The 25,481-nt window shown below is 41.7% G+C and overlaps 3 protein-coding genes across 3 annotated transcripts; 1 reads left to right on the top strand and 2 right to left on the bottom strand.

The window, feature by feature from the left end:
• Positions 1 to 1,388: 1,388 nt before the first annotated feature.
• Positions 1,389 to 8,903, bottom strand: catip (ciliogenesis associated TTC17 interacting protein; the record flags this gene model as incomplete). The annotated part of the gene is made up of 9 exons (XM_083929060.1): positions 1,389 to 1,577; positions 1,747 to 1,814; positions 2,992 to 3,068; positions 4,686 to 4,810; positions 4,894 to 5,061; positions 5,311 to 5,397; positions 5,523 to 5,578; positions 7,727 to 7,912; positions 8,786 to 8,903. The coding sequence occupies 9 exons, from the start codon at positions 8,901 to 8,903 to the stop codon at positions 1,389 to 1,391; spliced, it is 1,074 nt and encodes a 357-aa protein (XP_083785186.1).
• A 955-nt stretch (positions 8,904 to 9,858) lies between these two features.
• LOC310958211 (caspase-3-like) lies at positions 9,859 to 14,624 on the bottom strand (the record flags this gene model as incomplete). Its single annotated transcript, XM_083929059.1, has 6 exons — positions 14,584 to 14,624; positions 13,367 to 13,713; positions 13,206 to 13,240; positions 11,538 to 11,643; positions 10,885 to 11,431; positions 9,859 to 10,006 (listed from the first exon to the last, which is right to left on the bottom strand). Exons 2-6 carry the CDS (start codon positions 13,704 to 13,706, stop codon positions 9,859 to 9,861), a joined length of 1,176 nt encoding a protein of 391 aa, XP_083785185.1. The 5' UTR covers positions 13,707 to 13,713; positions 14,584 to 14,624.
• Positions 14,625 to 16,231: 1,607 nt separating this feature from the next.
• Positions 16,232 to 25,432, top strand: LOC310958001 (interleukin-5 receptor subunit alpha-like). Its single transcript, XM_083928776.1, has 9 exons — positions 16,232 to 16,255; positions 19,735 to 19,790; positions 19,906 to 20,066; positions 20,162 to 20,337; positions 22,441 to 22,574; positions 22,709 to 22,853; positions 22,957 to 23,056; positions 24,729 to 24,810; positions 25,030 to 25,432. The coding sequence occupies exons 4-9, from the start codon at positions 20,331 to 20,333 to the stop codon at positions 25,114 to 25,116; spliced, it is 555 nt and encodes a 184-aa protein (XP_083784902.1). The 5' UTR covers positions 16,232 to 16,255; positions 19,735 to 19,790; positions 19,906 to 20,066; positions 20,162 to 20,330; the 3' UTR covers positions 25,117 to 25,432.
• The last annotated feature ends 49 nt before the right edge of the window (positions 25,433 to 25,481 follow it).

The following is a 25,481-nucleotide window of genomic DNA, read 5'->3' as shown; positions in this document are numbered from 1 at the left end:
CTAACTGTCACCTTATTCAATTATTCATAACCTTTAACCTCCAATAAAATAAAAACTAGCCTGGTATAAAAAAAAATCCAACCCCTCAGTGTTGTCATGGAGATATGACCTAAACATACAGACTAGAATGTTTTTTTGTACCAGGCCTTAAACAGGTTTTATTTTGCTGTGAAATTTGCCTGTTTAACATGGGGGTCAATGAGAAACTGCTCTATTGTGCAAACTACTCCTACTGGACACTCGGAGAACTGCAGACTTGGCACTTCCTTATTGGATCAACCAGGAGGTCGCTGTTGTGGGGGCTTGGTATTAATGCCGTTGAACTCCTATATCTCAGTCCATCAAGTGAATGCTTGGCCTATATTGACTCTTAGGGCGCACTCACACTGTCCTTCCGCACCGGGCCAAAACCGGTTTTTCGGCTAAAGCCTAGTGCGTTTGACCAGTGTGAGTGCACCCGCTCGCTCCGCGCATAACTGCGGACAGTGAGCCGTCCATGGCCCGCCTGAGAGAGGTGGGCTTTTGTAGAGCGCGTTTGCACATGTACGAGCACGAGCGTGCGCACGTGTACGAGCACGAGCACGATGCCTATGGCGGTTCTGATGTCCTTAATGTGCGCCTGTTCGGACATAGAAAATAGAAGGACGGACCATGCGCGGACATTTAACAACAACAACAATGGCGGCGAAAGGTTCACGTTGGTGTGATGCGGAGGTGGAGTGTCTACTGCAGATTTGGTCGATGAAAATATTCAAAAACAGTCGACAAGACGCACAAAAACTCTGAGGTCTATGGAAAGTTTTGTAAACAAAGCGACGCATCGCGATGATGTCAATCAATGCCTGTGACGTGTTACAGCGTGATGACGTATGGACAGCAAGAAGCATTGGCCGAGGCCCTGGTAGTGTGAGTACAAACGGGCCTGGGGCGCGGGGGGAGAGGGAGGGGGGGACAAGTACCCTAAAGCCCGGGGCACGGTGCGGAAGGACAGTGTGAGTGCGGCCTTAATGCTTTGGCAACATTATTTTCTATTTCTTTCATGCCGATAAAGCCCCTTTGAATTCAAATTGAATTGAGTTGAGGGAAGTAAGTCTCAAACGTATGATTTCACCAACTATAAATGCTCGAGCTGCTCCATAGAAAATGAATAGGAGACAATGTACCAAAATAAAACTACAAACACTGTTTGAAACAAACCACTTTAATATTCTTTTAAAGAAAGATCACACAACTCAGGAGAAGTCTCATTGTTGATCTCCACCATGTTTCCTTTTTTTAATCACTAGTTATGTGCCCTCAGGGGGAAAAGCCAACAGCATATTGTAATTTAAAAAGTTTAAAGGATGAATGAACAGAAAGCTATGAAAAGGCTGTTATAACACGTGCGTTTAGAGGGAGGGGACTTTAGGGCTTGATTTTGAAGGGTGGCGGGAGGCAAAAGGGAGGAAATACTCTCTGGCAACCTGGAAGACGTCATCGAGTTTCCTCAGCAGCAAAAACTGCAGGAAGTCAGATATGAGGGCACGGATTTCTGGATGCTTTCTCAGGTACGAGGCGTGGTCCGCCTTCAGCTCCTCCTGCCCCAATGAAACGTAAAAACACATTCATATTCCGGTCTATTCAAAGGATCTATAAGGTACAATAATGATGGGATATACGGTACATATATAGTATGTATGGGATAATATTTATGGGAAGAAACAGCATTATTGAGGTACAGTCTCATGTAATAACATTATTTCTTACCTTTCTGTCCAAGAACTTGGAGCGCATCTGCATGTCTTCTTCCCAAACCAGAGGTGTCTTCTCAAAACCTAACACGCAACCACATGCACACAAACATTTCAATTTAAATCTTTTCAATTTAACCTTTATTCAACCAGGAGGAAAATGTCTCATTGAGAGTAAACATCTATTTTACAAGAGAGTCCTGGCCAAGACAGGCAGCAACACAGTTCCACAGTCCCAGAGAAAAGTTAGAAACAACAGGGAACAAATGAATAGAGTCACTTAAGAAGGGATACAGAAACCAGCTCCTTCAGTTTCAGTTCTTTCTGCAGCTGGTTCCATGCGGAGGACGCAGAATAACTAAGGGCGCACGCACACTGTCCGTCTGTACCGTGCCCTGTGCTTTAGGGTACTTGCCCCCCCCTCTCCCCGCAGGCCAGGCCCGTTTGTACTCACACTACCTGGGCCTCGGCGAATGCTTCTTGCTGCCTATACGTCATCACGCCGCAACACGTCACACGCATTGATGATGTTATCGCGATGCGTGGCTTTGTTTACAAATCGTTCCATAGACCTCTGAGTTTTTGTGCGTCTTGTCCGACTGTTTTTGAATCTTTTCAGCCAACCAAATCTGCAGTAAACACTCCACCTCCGCATCACACCACCAATGTCCGCGCATGGTCCGTCCTTCTTTTTTCTATGTCCGAACAGGCGCACATAAAATGACGTCAGAACCGCCGTAGGCCTCGTACACGTGTGCACGCTCGTGCTCGTACACGTGCAAACGTGCTTTACAAAAGCCCACCTCTCCCAAATGGACCATTGCCGGCAAGCCTACCGCTCCTAGACGTGGTATGGTTGCGCTCACACTGGTCAAACGAACTAGACTTTAGCCGTGAGACATGATGGGGCACGGTACGAATAGACAGTGTGAGTGCGTGCTTAATGCCCTTTTCTCCAGCTCAGTACGGACTCTAGGTGCCGTTAGTAATTTCAAATCCTCAGCGGAGCTTTCGGGTTCCTGTTCTTTTTCGAATGACATATTTCTGCAGGTATGAAGGAAGAACACCGAGGAAAGTCTTATAAATAAGGATATGACAATGATGGAGTCTGCAGGTGGACAGGGCAAACCATCCAACTCAATCATACAAGGAGCAATAGTGCGTGAGGATTTTAAAATAATAATCCATTCATTCATTCATTAAATAAAAAAATTGACGTGCTTCAGTAGAGAAACAGTTGCATGTGTGAGAGAATGGTTACCTTTTTCTAGCTGTGATGGCAGCTGCAGAAGCCTCATGGTGACCGGGGATCCCAGCTGCACTCTACTGGCCAAGTGTCTGATCAAAGATACATAAACTGCTCAAAAAGTCATCTATCATCCATCATATTAACATTATTTTTCAGTGATTTAAAAGTCAGAACTGCTTGCACTCGTCAAGGACGCTAGTGTGATTCACTGGTGGCAGAACAGTACGCCGTAAACACACGTGAAAGGCGACAACAACAAAAAACAGCAGCACAGAAAGAACATTTACGTTATCGTTTTTTGGGATCTTCCCTCCCCTCTCTCTCTCTCTCTCTCTCTCTCTCTCTCACGCACACACACACACACACACACACACACACACACACACACACACACACACACACACACACACACACACACACACACACACACACATTTACTCATGTATCATTCATAAATCACAAATATAATTGCAATCGTTCTAGACGGATTAAACACTAAAACTTACCCAAAAACATGGTACAGCCCTTTAAGTCGCTGCAAACACTTAAAGAATTGTACAAACAGCAGTCGTACCCTTTTTGATCCAGTGTTGTGTATTCGATTCAATTTTATTTGTAGTGCTAAATCATAACAAAAGTTAACTCAGGTCACTTTAGAGTAGGTCTAGATCACACTCCCTACGATTACTTATTCATGATACAGAGCATCAAGTTGTAACATATATTATAATAATAATAATAATAATAATAATAATAATAATAATAATAAACAATACATATTCAGCAATCTTGTGCGCACAGTGGCAACGAAAACCTTTTAAAGTGAAATTCGGGTGTAAAATCATCCCATGGTCTTTTTCGGAACTTACACTCATCAAATAAGCCGCCTAGACAGTTTTTTCGTCTATTAACAACTATTAACGGAGAAATCCTGGATAGTCGCTAACAGCCGGATGTGGCTAACACTGATTAGCTCGGGGCAGTACAGTGAAGGCATTAAAACAGCTTTTTCTAACCATTAATACTGCTCAAAATAACACCAAATCTCTGGATTGACTTTGGTAATCCACTTGAATGGACTTTACTATGAGAGGAGCTGATACCTGGGCCATTTGGTAAGTATTTAAAACACTCTTTTAATAAACTCTGGGATCACTAACTACGTTGTTGGTCTTTTGTTTTATGTGTAAGGACTCTTCTCATGCTGCTGCAGAGGTTTGGTGCTATTTTGAGCAGTATTAGTGGTTAAAAAAGATGTTTTAATGCCTTTACCGCACCGCCTTGAGCGAATCATTGTTAGCTACATTCGACTGTTAGCGACTGTCCGAGATTTCTCCGTTAATAGTAATAAAAATTGTCTCGATGGCTTATTTGATGAGTATGTTTGCCAAAAAAGACTCTGGGATAATTTTATGCCAGAATTTCACTTTAACAGGCATGAACGTCGAACAGATGCAGCTCTATGGTGGGCAGCCATTTCTCTTGACCGTATTGTACAGAGCTGCATCAGCACTGGAGTACATCTGGCTACATCTGCTTATCATTCTGAGATAAGGGCGAAAAAACGCTTTGGTTTGTTTTAATTTCTTCAAACTAATCGCAATCGTCTTGGGCGGTTCTATGCTCTGGATGCAGCAACGGTGCCTTTGCAAAAAAAGATAGCGGAGATAAACAACAAGTTTAAGAAGCAAGATTTTTGAGCTTACCCATCATCCAGGAAGTAGCACTGCCAGGTGGTGAAGCTATCCTCCGCAGAGCAAACAATCCTCTCCACCCCAAATACCTCCACGGTCTCACCCCCAACCTCCAGCTGCTTCAGACCCAGCTCGCTCTGACCTCAGCGAAAAACAGATCATCAGAGGTCACTAACAACACACAGAATGACCAAAAGATCTCACCGGCACAGTTACTTACAAACGTGTTGTGGATGATGTGTAATCCCTGGTCCAGGGAGATGAAGGTCATGTGTTCTGGCACCTTCTTCCTCAGAGCGAGCAGGCGCATCAGCAGAAAGTTGGACCCTTCTGTGACCAGCCCTCTTAGGACAGACATGGGGTAAGAAACGCTCTCCTTCGTCGTCTCCTGTAAACAGAAAAAGAATCACACATCTGTATAATGTTTGTATAAAGAAGTTTTGAAGTGTTTACAGGACATTTACATACATTAAGGTCTAGATTTCACAAAGTGGTTTGGTACTTACTGTTTCATTTTTAATCTGTGGCGAATGTGATCGTAATATCATCTATTTCACATAAACGTGTTTCGAGGGCCTGGGGTTGATTGAACCCAAATGCTGTTTTTATCAGAGTTATGGACAGATTCTTCTCTCACCTCTCCTACAGTGGTAACTTTATCGATCACCATCTGTCCGTCACGCTGCACCATGTGACGTCTCTTGTCCAAACTGTGGCCCTCAAGCTGAATAGGGGGATGCGATGTGTTAAACGGCGGGGAATACAAAATAAAAACAGACAGGTGTGGCAGGATAAAAGGCAGGTTATCACTTTCATGTGTGTTAAGACGGGAAGACTGCAATCACCCACCTTGACATACTCATGGTAATCTTCCTCCAGCACCTCCAGGTCTGTGGTTACGAAAGCTTAAATGTACAGTGAAAACAGGACAAAGGACATGAAGATAAGGTTTACTCATGGATGAATTACTGAACACGCCTACCAGGCTCCGGCCCAGGGTCCCTGACCAAGCCCCCACCACAGCGACCTCCTGGATGATCCAATACAGAAGTGCCAAAAACTGCAGTTCTCAGAGCATCCACTAGGAGTAGTGCACAATAGAGCATCCTCAAAGCAATTTCAGTCAAAAGCAACTGGACTTGGTTATATGTCTAGGAAGATGTTTCACCTCTCATCCAAGAGGCTTCATCAGTTCATGTACGCATCTGACCAGACTGGGACTGGTCCAACTAACTGGTGTGGAGATCCAGGTATTTAACCTCTCACAAGGCCGATGATGTCACTGGAACCCTTTGTGTCGTTAGAGTGACAGTCGTTGGTGGGAAGTTGGTTTCGACTTCGTTAGTGCTCTATTGAGTCTAAACGACCGTCGTTGGAGTCACAGGAGGCCTTTCGTGAACAGTTGTTCTTTGAGGTTAGATTGTTGGATCTCCTGGGAAGGGATGAAAGGGCAGCATTGTAAATTGGAGATAAGTGGTGTCTCAGGCCTCCTCCTCTGTTTAGCGATGGTTTCTCTACTTTTACATAGACTTTTGAGAGGTTAAATACCTGGATCTCACACCAGCTAGTTGGACCAGTCCCAGCCTGGTCCTGGTCCAGGTCCAGCCTGGTCAGATGCGTACATGAACTGATGAAGCCTCTTGGATGAGAGGTGAAACGTCTTCCTAGACAAATAACCAAGTCCAGTTGCTTTTGACTGAAATTTCTTTGAGGATAACAACGACCTGGACAAATGAGAACATTCACAGGCACAATAGAGCAGTTTCTCATTGACCCCCATGTTAAACAGACCATTTTCACAGCATCATTAAACCTATTTAAGGCCTGGGACAAAAAAAACATTCTAGTCTGTATGTGTAAGTCGTATCTCCATGACAACACTGAGGGGGGGGGGGGGGGGGGGGGTTCTCTGGACCAGGCTAGTTTTTATTTTATTGGAGGTTAAAGTTTATTAATAATTAAGGGCGCGGCCTCTTGAGTGACAGTTAGCCTCTGGCCCTCACTTCTACTCTGAGACTAGCTGTCGGGATTAGCATGCTGACTCCGTCATCTCCACCTGGACTACGGTCACAACAGATGTATTAGGAACACAACATGTTAGCTTTGTTATGCTAATTTAATAGCCGCACTTGCACAATGACTTGCAATATAGCACACTATTGATGGCAAATACACTAGATGCTAATCTGGAGCAGCGGGAAGAGTCTGGCCATGAGGGTTGGTGTCGGTGACTGTTTTACAGTCTATGGGCATGGTACTGTGTTGAATATCAGTTTAAATCATAGATCATAAATGATGGCTGTGTAATCTCTGCTAGATACACAGGAAATTTAAAAAATGACCACCGTTCCCCCCCGGTCAAAATAAACTCCCACTCCCGTTTATCTAGCAGCGTGTGCTGTTAGCCTAGTTCCCGGCCAAGGAAGCTAATGTTGCTAATTCAGTAAACGTCAGCCGGACAGACGTATCTCCTTCCCCCCAACGTCACATCAATGCCCTTTTTTGGAAATGAGGTGGTTAAAGTCTGATAAAATGGCAACTCCCAGAGGTGAGTATGATTGGATCAAGTTGAGAGAACGGACCTCGGCAGAGAGGCTACGTCCATTTTTTTATACAGTCTGTGACCCTGACTCATAAAATGCAGCTGAAAAATTATCACAAAGAAATGCTTAGGGACTGAAAATAGACACAAAATGTCTGAATAGAGACAAAAAAATGATGACAAAGACGCAGAATGATTCAAAATAGATGAACACAGACAGAAACAAAAGACGACATAGAAACGTAAAATGTCTAAAAATAGATGCAAAGTAATTAGAAAGACAAACAAAACAATAATATTGACATCAAATGACCACAAAGAAAAACTGTCTAAAAAAATATTTGAATTTGGGTGGCATGTTTCTACGTAGACGGTGTGGGGCCCTCCTACATCTCTGTGCCCAGGGGCCCGTTGGCTCATAATACGTCCATGTGTAGCCTGTTCTGACACATCTGTAAATAGACAAAACGATGGAGTTCACCCTGTCCTCCCAGCCCCGGCCTGATCTCACCTGTCACTGTAGTGCCACAGGGGGAGTCATCAATGGCTCCTTGGCTCTGAGCGTGCAGCAGCACACAGGGCCGCTGGACTCTACGGGTAAACTCCACCGTCACACTGAACTTCCCCAGGTCTCGTCCGCCCTCTGACACAGTCACCAGAGAGTCTGGAAACACACACTTCAGCAGCTCTGCGGGCTCTGAGAGAAATGGAGCAGATTTAAGTTTGAACATGAGCCTCAGTGGACGCTTTTTAAATGAGTCTTGAGCTTATTTTCTATTTTGGGCTCAATGCTCAAGATGTGCCAAAACCAGGTGGTGCTAACTCTCAGGGCAGTTTTGGTCTCCTACGGCAAACGGTTTTAACATTTAATCACACTCCACTCTGTAAATACATTTTAGATATCCATGATAACATTTCTCCCAGTCAAAACGGAATTCTTACTAGTCAGAATGATCATTTAAGATATCCACAATGACACTTTCTATCTACAATTGTCATTTCAGATATCCACAACATCATTCTTACAAGTACAAATCACCACTTTTGCCATTCATGTGTATTGGGGTTTTAATTGCAGATATCCACAATTACATTTTGATATCTAGAATAAACATTCTGCATATCTGTAATGTAATTCTTACTAGTAAAATTGCAGTTGTATATATCCATAATGACATTTTTACCAGTCAGAGTGTATTTTGGATAGTCAAAATTACATTATGGATATCTGGAATGTTTTTTTAATTTGGGAGATCTGAAATTAAAATTACGACCAGTAACAGTTGGATTGTATATATCTGAAATAGGAGTTTTTGCAAGTCATAATTATATTACAGATATCCAGAATGTTTACTCTAGATATCGAAAATGTCACCGCGGATATCTAGAAGTGAAAGCCCAATACACATGGATGGCAAAAGTGGTGATTTGTACTGGTAAGGATGTCATCGTGGATATCTGAAATGCTGTTTTTGACCAGGAAGCAATGAATTAGAAAATAACTGATATTGTCTGGATATTAAATGTTAAAAACCGCCTGCCATCACCATAAACAGACACCTGAACTCACCGACGCCGGACATGAACTTGACAGCTTCGTCTGTGGCTCTCAACTTCTCCCCGAGTTCGAGTCCCTCAATCCCCGCTGAAGCTCCCGCAAGAGCCTCGTCCTCCAGCGGGGCTTCCATCTTTAAAGCTGCCTGTATTTAATGGAAGTTCGTCTCGGTAGTAAAAAAAAAAGTCCCAGCGTAGTTGAAACAGCTTTAAAAGACAGAGGTGTGTTGCGACTAATAGGTTGTTTTGGTAGTTTTTTAAAGGCAAGCAGCCTTTTGTTGTTACAGCCTCTTCTCCCAGAGAACAAACCGGGGTTGTCAGGGCAACGACGCTGCAGTACCGTAAAGGCGGATGTAAGTGCGCAACCGTATTCCCACCAAAACAAATGCGCACGAAGAAATTCTATTAATTTATTCAATTAAATTCCATTTAATTCAATTTTATTTATAGTGCCAAATCATAACAAAAGTTATCTCAGGACACGGTATAGAACACTCTATGACTTATTTATGATATATATATTCATAATGTGTGTTGGTTTAATCCATTTTGAAAATCCTCCATCTGTTGTTTTAAAGCTTCTTTTAAGAATTAAAAAAGATCACTTCAAAATAAAATATATAACTAAATAAATAGGCAGAGAACTACAATGACAAATTTAATTTATGCATTCAACCTTTATTTATACTCGGGGCAACGCTCATTTACATCGAGTTATAGAGACAAAGACAACAACAAAGAAAAGGAAGCAACACAATTAAATGTCTTTTCTCTTTAGCATACAGTAATCCTTTTGGCATATTTTACATTTTTTATATTATGTACTAATGCTGTATCGTGGTTGTGTGTATGCCGTACAAATGTTTTTTTTTTAAAAAAGGTATTGCTTTAGGAAAACTTTCAGATAAAAGGCAATAAAAGATATACTCTGTCACACAAATCAAATGATGATTTAAAAATATAATGTTTACAATGATAATAAAAAAAGACAGAGTACATTTTCATAAAACCCTTCCCCTGAGTTAATTATACACCCCTAATGAAGACAGAGAAGTATAATGTGTTTGCATGATTTTTGGTCGTTCATCTTCATCTGTGTTGCGGAGAAAACACAAGGTCCTTCCCCATGGTGAACCTTACTTCAGGCATCTGTTTTACTTCACCGTTTTTCTTTCCCCCCTCTTTCTGGCTTACTTCATCGTTCACTCTGGAGAGAATGGTGAGAATATTTTCCCTCCTGAAACAATATAAAGGACATATTACTATCATTATCAGGGCACAACATTATTAAGTCACGTGTACAGTATACACCACATGGTAATCATCATATCATCATATCTACAAAATAAAGAATATTGTGGATTTTTCAAGTAAGGACGGGCACGATTACTGGAGTACTCGTTGTTGACGCCACAATTCGAGTAACGGTTCACTATTCGCGCTGCGTCGGCTATAATAGAGTGAGGCCCCCCTAAACATGTTACGTGGGGATCAATTCTCTCCACAGCGGCGAGGCACTGCTGTTGCCTTTTCCGACATGTTCCAAATCAGCCCTTAGTGTTGCCGCACAGATACATTTTCTCCATCCTTTTTTGCTGTTGTTTGCCGTGACGGCTTGCACACGATAACAGTAATCTGCTCGCGGAAGCCTTCGCCTTCCACAAAACTTATCCACAGCGAAAAACAGTAGGTTAGTGGCCATCAAGGCAGATGGTGTCCTCTCTCTCATCTCCGTGAACCAATGCCTGGTGAGAGACTGTTTCTGCTCTCCGCTCGCTCCCCATAACACTCTTGAAATTATTTTAAAAGCACAAAACGGAATCGATGCATAACCAGAAACACAGACCCCTTCCAAGTGTTCACAGGAAGATAAGAGTTAGTGACTCATATCAACAGGAACCTGTCTTACATTCATATCTGGACGTTAAAGGCGCCAAAACACTTGCTTTAAAGAATTTGGTTAGTTTGTGATATTAAGACTATTAATATATATTGTTTCCATGACGGACCAAACCAGACCTCCCGAGTACTCGTTTGTCATGTAATGCGAGTATTCGAATATTGAAATGACTTAAAACGCCTGTCCCTAATTTCAAGCCAAAGGACTAACTTTACCTCGGACAGTGCTCCTTTAGCTGCTGACACACAGATTGGATGAACCAGCTCCCGTCTCGTGGGTGTCTTAATGCCACATGATCTTCAACAGTGGAAACGGCCACCAGAACATCTGCTTCTTCAGGAATGGATGCCCAGTGAGAACCATCAGCCTCCAGATCTTCGAATAACACTCCACGCTGCATCTGTGTTCCCTGGCAGGCCTGGATCAGGAACACTTTGGGTTTACCGGTGAGGCTTGATTTGTTGGTGGCCTTGAAAGTTCTAGTTATTTGTTTAATGGAGAGGGGCTGACCATCAGCTCCCAGGACTGTACCCTTCTCTCCGTGACTCAGAATACAGCAGACGAAGGCATCGCCGTGCTCAGGAGCCTTTTGAAGATCAGTGAATCCGCCGTCAGACCACTCCTGAACATTGAACTCCTGCAGCTGAGAGAGGGCGCTCTCAGAAGCAAAGCATTTCAGTGCACGATCCATCTGGTCCTTGCTTTGGTCTTTACACATCAGCGCTCTGAACCCCAGCCAGCTGAACACCTCTGCCAAACTTTCTGCAGGAAATTTAATAAAAACAAACCATAGTTAAGCTTATACCACGTTTGGGACAATGGCAGGACAATAGTTCAAAACTGTGATTCTGTCTGTTCGGTAACATACCAGCATCTTTGTTGGTTCCTGTTCTTTTAGGGTTGTACATGAAATTCTCGTTGTTTATGATGACGCAGAGGCCGGTTGGCCGGCTGTTCAACTCATACTGCGTGTCCTGAAAACAACAGTTGTAACATCTTTCTGTTAAATAAACGGCATAGAGACTCTTATCAAACGTTAGAAAATAACCTTGAAACTGTCGGCATGGCTCTCGTTTGCTTGGCTCTTCTGTGATGTAATGATTTTAAATGGTCATGTTTTAACTGCTGAACACTGTTTAGTATTAATTGGATGCCTTTTACCCTTTTTTTTCCTAGCTTTTTAACCTGTTCACGTGTCCGTGTTTTGTTTTGAATGTTATCTGTTGTTTTATTGGCCAAGTTGACAACTGAACACTAGCATTTTTGGCTAACAACAGCACATTTGCAGTAATGTTAATTACAACATCTTAGAGAAATATAACTTACTGAGTTTTAACATTTTTTGTAAATTTTCCTCTATATGCTTAATTTATAAAGTACCACATGGCCTGAGTTTATTAAATACAGACAGACTTGGACCACGTGAGCCGTTGTAAACAGGGACTGTGAGGTTCCTTTCAGAAAAACCTCCCTAGCAATAATGCACAATACATCGTTCAAAGGTAGGGAGGTATTGAACACACTACCCCAACTACTAGGGAACGTCCCACTCTGGCTCCTTTAAGAGCCGAGTAAAGGTGTGGCTTAAAGCTAACCAAACATGCAACCACCTCTAATGGTATGCTGCCATAATGAATTGTGTCTTTGCTTGAACATTTACTAATGACTTGTTCTGTTTGTCTTTTTCTCTCTTTCTATCTCTCTCTGCTTTTTATAGCAAATTTGAAACATTGTTTGATTTGCCTAACAACCTGCCTAACAGAGCCGGTGTTGTGCCGTATTCAGCACTCCTGCTGTGAAATGCACCCCCTCACATTATAGGTGATATTCTGGATCAGAAGGCTGTTGTTTGTATCTTATATACAGGTAACCCAATTAAAAGCACACACTTTTGAACCTATGAAATGCAAGAAAAGCTGGGATTATATTTAGGAAACGCTGAGTCAAATACATTCAACTTGCTCAAAAGATCCATTTCATTCATTTTGTAATTATTATATTTGCACAGAATATACAAAAAGGTGTTGTTTTGTGTTCACTATTACCCAAGTTTGTGATTTTAAACTCTTTAAAAATAGTTTAAAGACTGTAAGTAACCAATGTTCTGACCGTTGTGGGTTAGCTGTATATAAACTACTCCTTTAGGTGGAAACAACAGCCTTCTGATCCAGAATATCACCTATAATGCGAGGGGTGCATTTCCTGGCAGGGGTGCTGAATAGTGCCTAATGATCTACAGGTGGAAATTAGCCCCCTGGCTACAATCTGGAACATTTATGTGTACTGTTGTTTATGTTCGTTAATGTGCATCGTCCAGATGTATTTAATAAATAAAAAAATTAAATAAAATGAATGTGCAATTCCCCCTGATTTTATGCTAAGACTTTTACTTAGCAGGTACCTCTACTTTTCTTTAGTGGTTGAAATCTTATGATGTATCACATTATTACAGAGCTGATATTCTATATGTTAATACAAGATAATAAGCATGTCTCGTTACATAGTGTGCTATTAAAATATTAGGTGAAAACCTCACCTCCTTTTGCATCTTGCTCTCTGGTGGCAGAACATCTGAGGAAATCAGAGGGAAACAAAGTGACACCTCCAAACAGAGAAGTCTTGAGGTTAACTTCATTTGAAATGCACGTTAGGCTGGTATTTGTCATTTCTGCACCAAAACTATCCAAGCGAACATACCGCTGTCATCTACGGGACAAGCTTGGACAGGCGCAGGTAAAAGGCAGGTGTCATTTGAGAGTATATTCTCCAGCTCAGGGTAAGTTGCTTTAATGCTGTCATCAGTTTGCAGGAGGTTGAGGAAGTCTTTGCAGCGCTCCTCTCCTTTGTTCATGATCTTATCCACCATCTCAATGACGTGGCCTTCATCATCTTCTTTGTTGATGCTGTTAAGCTTGTTGTACTCCCGCATAGTAATCAGGTTACGCTCATGAACTTTGTTGAGGATTAGCTTGCGGTCTCCACACAAAATCGTCACAATGGACATCTTATTTTGTCTCACCGTGTCTCTGGCTGACATGTTGAACCTGACATTGAGAAATAGAGACAAAAACAACTAAGTACTGTAAAATACACAAGTATACGATACTGGGGGTTTGGGTTCATAGAGCCAAACTGTGAAAGCTGAAAGATTTTTCTAACATATTTGAATTGGATACAGATATATATTAACCTATCACAGACAGTATTGGAATATATGTTTTTCAATATGCACTGATATGAAAATATAATGCAGAAAACTATGATTGGAGTGAATTAAAATGGTGTCCTATAGCTATTTATTCTGTTTATATTTCATTTTTATTTTAATGGTCAGCAATTGACTGATACTAAATATACATATCGGGCTCAATCCACATAAAAAAAAGGTCTATTTTCATTCCAGCCCAAAAATGTAGTGTAGCAGCTGCTGTATCGATAATATGTGGACATTTTATCTCTAAAATCATTAAAAATAAACTCAGCATTGGTATCGGTATTGCTCTCATAAATCCCATATTGGTCGTGCTCTAATTGTAATAGCACTCTAACAATCAAGAGCCATTAAGCTACTCAGCAGAAAGTAAATAAAAATACTGCAATGCCATTAATCTCTCAATAATTATAATCTTATACAATATTGTTCTGATACAGGCAATTCTGCACAATTTTGCACTTTAAGTACATCAACCTTTGTACTTTTACTTTTAAGCAACATCTGAATGCAGGACCTTGACTGAGTTTTTCTACAGTGTGGTGAGCACATTTTTTTTATCACCACTGGATAACGGCCTGAAAAGTACTATCGAAGCCCTGGACAGACGAAAATATTCACAGGTTTACCGCAAAATAGCTACTATACTTGTAAACACAGCTGCAACAATAGAGTGTAATTAAATAAAGTTGAGGTCACTTACTGTCAGGAAAGTCTTGGACAGTGTCTGTTATTCGCCCTGGCTTCGTCCGCAGCAGTTTTTAATGCTTTCGCTTTCAAGCTCGAAGTCCCGGAAACAATTCTCCCCAGTCCCCATTCATTTACTCCATTGTCTTTTCAGAAAGTCCTTATATTAAGAGTTTAAAGTCCCGGGACTGAGCCAACCAGCTACGAGATGAATTCTGACCATAAAACATTTCATTCGGCATAAAAACAAATTCGGAAAACTGAAGAAAAGCCACAGGTTCAAGCCCGTGTACACAAACAACACAGAGCTCAGCGGAAGTAGCAGTTCGCGGGCTCGCAGGACGATCACCATTTCCATGGTAACAGCAAGGTCCACCAATCGGAGACGTCGCTGAGATACTTAGGATTGTGGGTAGTGTAGTACTTCCCCATTGGATCGCGAATAGAAGCGAAGGACAGTGGAAGTGCAGGAGTGTACTCCGAGACTAGTATTTTCTTCACATGCCAACAGTCCCTGGTGGTCTAGTGGTTAGGATTCGGCGCTCTCACCGCCGCGGCCCGGGTTCGATTCCCGGTCAGGGAACTACGTTTTGTTGTCCGTGACACAGCAGTCGACGGGCAGCACCTGCACGATTATTTAAGGTGTTTTTAAGTCTTTAACTTTACAAAAGAAAAAATGAATCACTCTACAACCTCTTTTAATATTACCAGTTTTATTCAAAGGTTGAATACGGAGAATAAGCAGACACATCGGTCATCTAGTGTCTCAAGATCGTAGTCGCAACAACAAAACGCCTCAGGTTGCCAGGTTGGGGCTCAGTATTGCAGAGGAGTTTGACTGACAGTTAGCGTTAGCCATTACAGCTAAGAAAACATGAAAGTTAGCTTACCGATCAAGGAGAAAGGTACTCATTTCGGCGTACATTTTAATGCCATTGAACTCCTTTATCTCAGTCCATGGAGTGACTGCTTGGCCTATACTGACTCTGTTTTTTTGCCCGTCTCCGGTCACTCAGCTGCTGGGACAAATAAGCAGCTGAAAGGTTTGGAAAACTCACCCAGTACCAGCCTACAGTAGCTGCACCCAACAACAGACAACCCTGGCAGAACTTGACAGAAAGTCATTGTCAAACCCGTAAAAAAGAAAATTTAAATATTAATTCAGACTAAATATATATTTTTTAATGGAAAAGCAATACTTTCATTCTGTACCTCAAAACGCCCCATGGGTGTATTATTTTTTCTAAAAATATAGCTTTTCATGAAGATTTTACATATTCAACCTTTAAGTTTAAGTTTGATTCATTAAGTTTTATCTATTTAAGTTATTTATTCGGTTACTTTAAAAAAAAAAGAAGAGAGTTTGCACTTTAAGAGAATATTTAAGATCTTTTGGATGTGGTTACTTCTCTTCCTTTTAATTTACCAATTTTATTAAAAGAAAAGCTCAACTGAGTCTTTGTTCTTAGTATTTTAGTGTATATAGATGTAAGGAGAAAAGGGCAGAGTGTGTGAGGTCGCTTGATCTTGCAGTGTGTGTATGAAATGCAAATTAAAAAACAGGAAGAAACCCATTGTTTCCTGAACCTTGTACAGTATGTGATGTCATGCTTCTTCTTTCCCCAGAAATGTCTCAAGTCTTCAGTCACTGAGAGCACCGACAGTCAGAGGTGGAGGGACGGCGGGAGGTAAGGGTTTCTTGGTACTATAATGTCATTTCTTCTGTATCCCTTTATTATTTTTGAGAGTTTAGCCGTGTTTAAGCAAAAATAAAGGTACCTTTTTTTTATGGTTATTGGTGAAAATATAAAAGATTTTGTAGGCAGTGGAAATGTGTATGTTGTTAAGACACATAAATACAGTAAATGTAGGCTGATAGAGAGGAGAGTTAAGACTCTAATGAAGAAAAGCTTGATTGTATTTGATTATTCGCCCATTGATATTTCATATTTATGTTAGTCACTGACCTTAAGCATTTTAAAAGAAATGGAGAAGTATGAACAGCCAGGAAATCACTAAGTGGGGACTGATATGACAGCTTCTCCGTGGAATGTGTGTGTGTGTGTGTGTGTGTGTGTGTGTATGTGTGTGTGTGTGTGCGTGCGTGTGTGTGTGTGTGTGTGCGTGCGTGTGTGTGTGTGTGTGTGTGTGTGTGTGAATTCCTAACTTAGGCTACTTTTGGGGACACAGTTCAGACTAAACACAAGCTATTAGAGGACAGCTTACACAGGACAAAAGTTGTGGGAAAGCTGATTTTGTTTGGGTTCAGTAGGCAGGGTAAAGCTAGGTTAAGGTCAGGGTTAGGGTAAGACAATTAGTATTTATGGTTAGGTTAAGGCTCCAAGAAATTAATATAAAGCCCTATTCGGACGGGATTAGTTTTACTTGGGGATGTGGGATAAGGTCATTTTCACCGGATCGGGGATCTTAGTCCCGTCCAATGGGCCATGTCAGTAATTATTACGGAGAATGTCAGTAAAATTAATGTTGATTTTTACCTTCTAAGATGATCCGGAAAAATACCTCAGGTAAAACTAATCCCATCCAAACACGACCCTCTGGAAAATGTTTGTAGATATTCTGTCATATCAGGTCTGGAACAAAAATCCATTTGAGTCTTTATGTTAAGGTCATATCTCCATGACAACACTGACAGTAATAATTTACCTCAGGGTATAACAAAACTAACTAAACACAAAGCTAAAGAACGGAATTCATTATCTAAAAAACAGTGATAACAGTGCTTCTTCAAGTACCTCCATGCTTAAAAATAAACACAGGAACTATGTATCACCCATAGACTGTATAAAAAATGGATGTAGCATCTTCATCAAGGTCTGTTCTCTCAACTTGATCCAATCATACTCGCCTCTGGTAGCCGCCATCTTGTTAGACTTTGATTGATTCTTTTTTGTACCAGGCTAGTTTTAATTTTATTGGAGGTTAAAGTTTATGAATAATTAGGGGCGCAGCCTCTTGAGTGACAGTTAGCCTCTGGCCCTCACTTCTAGTCGGAGGCTAGTTGTCAGGATTAGCATGCTAACTCCGTCATCTCGACCTGCACTGCAGTCATTTGTGCTGGGGTTTTACTGTAAGTGAGAGGACGGTTTGCTCTTTGGTCCACTGAACCAACAAATGGTTTAGGAACACAATGTGTTAGCTCTGTCATGCTAATTAAATAACCGCACATGCACAACGACATGCAATATAGCACACTATCTTTGACACATACACTAGATGCTAATCTGGAGCAGCGGGAAGATTTGGGCTGTGAGGGTTTCGGTGTTTTACAGTCTATAAGCTCGGTACTGTATCAGATTAAATCATAGATCATAAACGCTGCCTGCACTTGACTGGCAGGGCCGATGTAATCTCCGCTAGAGACAAGAGAAATTAAAAAAAGTTCCCTCCCTGAATCTCAACATTGACTCCCAGTCCTGTTTATCTAGAAACGTGTTCTGTTAGCCTAGCTCCCGGGCAGTGGTGCCAATGTTGCTAATTCTGTAAATGTCACCCACACACACGTATCTCCCTCCTCCCAACATCACATCAACAAACTTTTTTGTTAAAAGGGAAATGAGGAGGACTCAAAGTTTGGCAAGATGGCGGCTCCCAGAGGCGAGTACGATTGGATCAAATTCAGAGAACGGACCTCTGCGGATACGTTATGTGCATTTTTTATACTGTGGGTTTGGTTTTTAGCATGGAGGCACTTGAAGAAGCACTGTTATCACTGTTTAGTTAGTTTTGTTATATCCTGAGGTAAAATTCGTCCAAATAGGGCTTAAGTCGAAGTATAGTCCCCCGAAGTGACCTAAACAAACATGTGTGTGTATAAATCCCTCAGGTTGGCTATGAAACTGCTTCCTGTCCATCCAATACTTTGGACCAGTTTGTTGTTTTTTTGTGCCTCACAAACTGGTGGGTAACTTTTGACACTACACACACACACACACACACACACACACACACACACACACACACACACACACACACAGACTCACACACACACACACACACACACACACACACACACACACACACACACACCCACACACACACACACAGACACGCACACACGCACACACACACACACACACACACACACACACACACACACACACACACACCACACACACACACACACACACACACACACACAGACACGCACACACACACACACACAACACACACACACACACACACACACACACACACACACACACACACACACACACACACACACACACACACACACACACTTAATGAATAACGATCCATGGAGATTAAAGTTAAAACATGTCCCACAACGACTCTAGTTTGATGAGTAAAAAATGTTTGGATATCTTGCTTCATCATGGCGGTGTCATAGTTTCCACTTCCCCAGTTTACAGTAATCGAGGAAATACCAGAAAATGTTGATGAATTAAGTGTTGTGTGCTGCAGAAGAGACTGTGCAAAGTGTTTCACAGTTTTTCTCGATTGCTTAATAAAACTGAGATCCACTTGATCATCGTCATCACTTTCTTACGTCTGAACACCTTTTCATTAGTTTCCCCTTTTTCAAAGCAGTTGACACAGATCTCATAGAAAGACTAGAGACTGGATAACTGTGTTGAAAACAGGAAAAAGGAAAATACCTGTGATCAGAATGCTGATTACTTTGATAATTATGAATCTCTAATTTGTGTGTGAAACTCTTTTACACAATTCTTCAGTAAGCAAACAATCAAATGCACTTAATGGGAAGTTCTGAGTATTTCATTTTGTTTGTAGATATTTCTACCCATACGTTTTCTTTGGTTGATCATGTGTTTATTTTCATGTAAAGTTTTCAGCATTTCTAAGTTTTAAAAGTATGGAAACATGACTCTAGGTCCAAACCTGGTATATGGATGTTGTGTTCCATCCAAAAACATCCTTTTTGAGTTGTTAAATTGTGAAATGTCTTTTTTTAAAAACAGTATTTTAAGCAGGCATTGTGTGTAATGATTGATTTAAAGAATATATTAGTTTGACCAAAAGTTGTTATGTTTAATTCAAACATTTAGCTTTGGTTCCATGTGGGACTTTCAGCTTAGGTTTGTGTGTGAACTGGTTTTAAAAACGTAACTTCTGAGTGAAAAATGTTTTCAAGCAAATAAGGAAAAGCTGTCAATTCTTTTAGCAGAGACGGAGGCCAACCATCCAGATGTCTGTCAGGGTGAAAAGTACCATGGCGACGTGAGAATCAAACTTTTAACGTTTAACTTCCAAAGGCCACACAGGCACAATAAAAGCAGACGCAGTTTCTTATTTCTATATTCAGTTTATCTCCATGTTTGTGGAACTGTTTCAGATCTTTGCAGAGAGTCCTGCAATCCAGGAGGAACATAATGTAGAGGAGGCTGCAGTCGAGGTCGAGGGTAGATTTCAGTGCTACCTTCACCCAACAAATATCCTCAACTGCTCCTGGTCATTCTCTTTGCAGAAGGATACTCTGCTCTTTGTCAGTATCAGGTATTAATGTTTAACCTTACCCATAATGCATATAGTAACTCTACAAATGTATACATTGTTTTGAATGGGATCTCTTTCTCTGTCTGTTCCCCCAGCATCTGTGATGATAATAGAACAGTTCACTCTCCAAACTTTTTGCCTGAAGAAAGCGTTGGATCACGGTCTTTGATTCTGCACGAGCATGAGACGTTAAATGTTATCCTCCGCTTCAACATATCCCTGCACGACCAGTGGACAGTCTACACATCCTCATACGACGTGGACATGCTAGGTAACACAGGATTCAGCTGCATCCGCTGTTTAAATAATGCACTAGATAGCCCTTTGTTTATATTTTCTCGACTTGAGTCTTAGTGGATAAATAGAAACAAATCACTTACAACTACAAATGTTAACCTCTTGTTGCTGCTGTCTAATAAACCATACATGTCGGCAAGGATGCAGAAAGTGGAGTGTGGGGGCCCACCCTAGCCTCATGAGACCGTGCTGATCTTGCGAGCTCCATTGTAATTTACTCGCAGATCAGTCTTTGCAAAGCGAACGTCCAATCAGCTTTTGTTTTGAGGCAAGTTCAAGGCCCCGTTTACAAGACAATGCTCGCTGGTGAAAATGACAACATATTTTATCAGCTGTGCCTTTTGTTTAGACGCCAACGTTGTTCTTAGGGCTTAAAAACGCAAAAAAAAGTGAAACCTCCCTCAAGTGGAAAACGTAATAACGATGAGCTGTTGTGTTTCTGTGTAAAGGGGTAAAAACGCAAAAGTGTGCTCTGATCTGCTAACGTTGCGTTCATGTTTACGTAACCTCCATGTGCAGAGTACAGGTACAACTACAACAAACATGTCTGACTATTTCCATCAGTCGGACATTCAAGTGTCCTGGCTGGAGCCGAGGCAGTAGACCATGCTGCAGAACACTGTACGTGACCTGCTTCTCCAATATTAGGTAGAGACTTAGAAGGAAGTTTCTACGCATGCACAAGCTCCACCTGACGTGCACAGTACATCGAATTTCACACACTTTTGCATCACCGTTTGCAGGCAGATTTCCCCCCAAAGACGCTCGTCTAAACACAGAATAAAAAGTGAGAACGCAACGCCACTTTTGTGTTTCCTTTCTAGATCCACTTCGTCTAAACAGGCCCTGAGTGTGACGCCAACGGCAAACTCCTCCTCTAGTCTATCAAGCAAGCAAGCGGAAGCAACGCATGTAAACCCAACCAGATCTAGACACATTTTCAGACAGTAGTCCCTAATTCTGTAAGCTGCTTGCTACAGATTTTTCTCTTGGATCCTTCTGTTGGAATATGGACCTGGCACCTGAAGTTGTGCCTTTTAACTGTAAATTTGCTTTACACAGACGGCAAATATTCTTTGATTGACTGAAGTGGGGGAAGTGCAAAGTTCCTCGTGGCAAAAATACACAGGTGAAGAGAAAACTCAAGGGGCAATCTGAGGCAGGCAGAGAGGACAAAGGAGTTAGCTACACAAGGTAAAAAAAAACAGGCAGAGCAAAAATCTCAGAGGAGCCCAGTATACCACAAACTGGTGAAACAATCTGGTGGCGAGGTGGGGCAGAGGGAGCTCTGATGGCAAATGAACAGCACCTGGGTCATCAGGGAAAAATGCAAAACTCCTCCCACACACTCACACAGACAGACAGGGAATGACAAACAACACAACACAAAAAGAAGGGAGGGCTGCCATGACAAGAATCATGACAATGTTAATGTAATTGACCCCAAGGATAACAGGAGGCTTAATGTCTTAGGTATCTTAATCTCTTAAGTCTTAGATAATTGTGTTTTTTATGAGAGCAACCCTATTATTCATTTGTGCATGTATTTGTAGCTTTTGCTGCATTTATTTCATCTCTTGAAACAAATTCACAACATCACTTCTTCTTACTGTTTTCTGGCACATTGAAACCATTGCTCTTGCATACTTCCCCTCGACTTTATCACATCCAAGTGCTTCAAAATAAAAAGTCCTCTGCTACTTTCATGTCATGATTGAGGGGGGTGTCCCCCCCGCATCTCCCCAGGATCTGCATCCATGAATATCTGTACATGTAATGCCACCATCATTAGGATTCATCCTCTGGCCACCATGAATGTCTGTGGCAATCCGTTTAATAGTTGTTGTTGAGATATTTCCGTCTGGACCAAAGTAGTGAATTTTTTATTTAACGTTTATTATCAGTGTATTCCGTTGAGTGTGTTTGATGATTGAATACCAAATTAGATTTAAATTTCCCCCGTTTACTGTAGTTCCTCAAATAAAGGCCGGGGTGCGGTCGACAGAAACAAATATCGGCCGGGGGAAAGGACAGAACAGCAAACAGTATTTTAATTTTGTGGTTGTGTTGGCCACAGAAGTCCTGTCTCCACCCCAAAACATCTCTGCATCAGTCAAAGATGAAGGCCTGGTGGTGACGTGGGATCTGCCCCACAGTCGAATTGACTCCAACCCCTCATGCTTTGAATACCAGCTGGACTTGGGGGACCAGGTACAGTAGGTTTGTGTTTGGATATGGATGTGAATTATTCCATATATATGTTGATTTAGTGGATTATTTCATGGGGCACATAAAGAATAACAATCTAAATTACATAAATGTGAGTACTTATCTTTTAATAACAGGAAAGACCCAAAAACTTTACAGACCGGCTGTCTTATACGGAGCCCAATCCAGATCCCGCCACTACCTACAGAGTGAGGATGAGGTCGAGAAGGATGAATGTATGTCAAGCTTCTGCTCAGTGGAGTGACTGGAGTCACGTCGTCAGTGAGTGTTGTAGTGGTTGACCTTTTTTAAAATCATCTACAAATTATGGTCAGTTTTCAGCATCTGTGTTTATGTGTGTTTGTTTTGGTGTGTGTGTTTGTAGCAGTGTCAGTTCACAAGTTCAACACTCTGGTGATCATCTCAATTTCACTTGGAGTACCCATGATCCTCCTGGCTTTGCTGCTGCTGGTGCGCTATCAGAGGTACTGTTCTGTCTCCAACTGAATTACTTATGCAGTGCGCCCACTACCCTCGACTTTAGCCATGATTTTCCGCACACCCCAATGGCTTTCTGGAGCTGTCCAACAAAAGCCCCAGATCAGAAACAAATCGGGGTTGGCTGGATGCTTGGAGCTTGAAGTGCCATGTGTGAACTTTTCAAAAAGGTTGTTTACTATTATAAAAGACAATAAGAGACACAAAGCGAGATACGGGCTGAGGTGAGACCGCTGACAGGCCTGGCGAAGCAGCGAGCCGAAGCTCAGCTGCTCCGCCTGAGGAGAAGCCACCTCTGAGTTTGATACCGACGCACAACGACGACACTTTTGAACGTCTGTTTCATCCACAATGTATTCTCATCAACAGGTCCCTTCGAAAAGTTCTTCACTAAAATTCGTGTGATATCTTATGAAATGGTGAACCGTAGCCGACCACCAGATGGCGACGGACCCGGAAGTCGACCACGACAGTTGCTTTAGGTGTTGGTAATGTTTAGACACCAAAACTACCCTTACATGACTGGTTTTAGCGTACAAACGGTGATGTTAGGGTTAAGCATTAAAACGCCTTGGTTAGGATAGATTAAGCTAAGTCCTCGACATGAACGGTAACGGGAAACTAACCCTGCTCACCAAGGTGAAAGTCCTGTGTTTTGGGACCCATCCACTGCCGTCTAACCTTACATCTCCTGTTTTTAATACGTGGAAAAAACACCAAAACTTCAAGACGCTCGACAAAAGACAGCAAGTTGATTTGTTTTGAACAGTACGACAAACTGACCACTTTAAAAGTCTTGTAGTGGTGCAGTCAGGATACGCTTTGTTTCTTCTTTCAGTGGCAGTTTCACTTTTGTTTTGATCAAGTATTAGTTCTAAAACAAAGGATGACTATGAGCAACATTTCCCTAGATTGAGTGGTCACATGAGTTACTTGACAGGCGATTGATTCCTCGAAGAGGGGAATCTATTTCTAGAAAGCATCTTATGTGTCTTGATATCAACGATCTCTATCTACATCGAATAAAATATATAATAAGCTCCTGAAAAAACAGCTGTATTTCCCGTGCACCAGTGGAATTCACATATTCAGACGGGAACTCGTTTGGAGATCTTTTGGGAAGGGGCGAAAACACTGGTTGCTGATTGGATAAACCATCTGACTTTCACGAACATACGGGTCAAATCAACCGATCAGATCAACTAAGTGTATGACAGCTAACAGCGTCGAAGCAAAGCTCAGAAAGTAAACAACGCGCGGCACAGCTCTGCGTCGTAAAAGAAAAAAAAATCTCGAGTTCCTTCGTAATAATGAGTAATCACACCCATCCCTACAAAATGCATATGGATTATTATTATTTTATACAATGGAAATGGCAGCAGAAAGAGTTTAAAATGTGTATTGACATTTGTGCTTAAGGCTGAGTTTGGCTGTGTGTTTGTGTGTGTGTGTGTGTGTGTGTGTGTGTGTTTGTGTATGTGTGTGTGTGTGTGTGTGTGTGTGTGTGTGTGTGTGTGTGTGTGTGTGTTTGTGTATGTGTGTGTGTGTGTGTGTGTGTGTGTGTGTGTATGTGTGTGTGTGTGTGTGTGTGTGTGTGTGTGTGTGTGTGTGTGTGTGTGTGTGTATGTGTGTGTATGTGTGTGTGTGTGTGCGTTTCAGGGTGACTAAGATTCTGTTTCCTCCGATTCCTCGCCCCCCGGCAAAGTACAAACAGTTTCTTGAAAAAAATGACACATTCAACGTAAGTGCAATCCCCTACACACACACACACACCTCACACACACACACACACACACACACACACACACACACACACACACTCACACACACACACACACACACACACACACACACACACACACACACACACACACACACACACACACACACACACACACATTTTACCACTCACCAAACCATAAACACTTATGTGTATGTTTTATTTTGGTGTTATTTTCAGCTCTTCCACTCTGCCCCGTCAGCTGAGCCGGTGGAGGAGATCTCAGAGGTGGAGGTCACAGAGCAAAAGCCTGCAAAGACATTATAAAGCAATCTGGGAAGGACACATTCAAATGAAATAAAACACCTGACATCTTACGCCGTGCACTGCCAGGCGCATTTTCATACGACATTTCCATTCTGCAACTAGCGCAAAGAGTGTGTGGTTTTATGTCGCTCAGTCCAGTCAGAACGGTTGTTCAACACGTGTGGATATATTTTAAAACATGTAAAAAAAAAAAAAACTAAAATGCCGCTAAAGATGTCATATAAAGGAATGTTATGCTCTGCTTGGTTGTCGAGTTTATTAAATAATAATGTAAACAAAGTCACTTTTAAATGTTGCTCTGCCTGAGCTGGTTATAGCCGGTGCTGAATTGTAAAGTGCTTCTACAAAACCTTTTTTGGTGTGAA

Source organism: Echiichthys vipera (genome assembly GCF_963691815.1).
Source record: "Echiichthys vipera genome assembly, chromosome: 15".
Classification (NCBI taxonomy): domain Eukaryota; kingdom Metazoa; phylum Chordata; class Actinopteri; order Perciformes; family Trachinidae; genus Echiichthys; species Echiichthys vipera.
The sequence above is the reverse complement of the archived record's forward strand: the minus strand, read 5'-3'. Positions and strand labels throughout refer to the sequence as shown.

What these genes read in the sequence shown, in the direction of transcription:
- LOC310958001 (XM_083928776.1), top strand. An exon ending in AGCTGGACTTGGGGGACCAG is followed by an intron (nt 22,575 to 22,708) that starts GTACAGTAGGTT and finishes TTTTAATAACAG; the next exon opens with GAAAGACCCAAAAACTTTAC. An exon ending in TGACTGGAGTCACGTCGTCA is followed by an intron (nt 22,854 to 22,956) that starts GTGAGTGTTGTA and finishes GTGTGTTTGTAG; the next exon opens with CAGTGTCAGTTCACAAGTTC.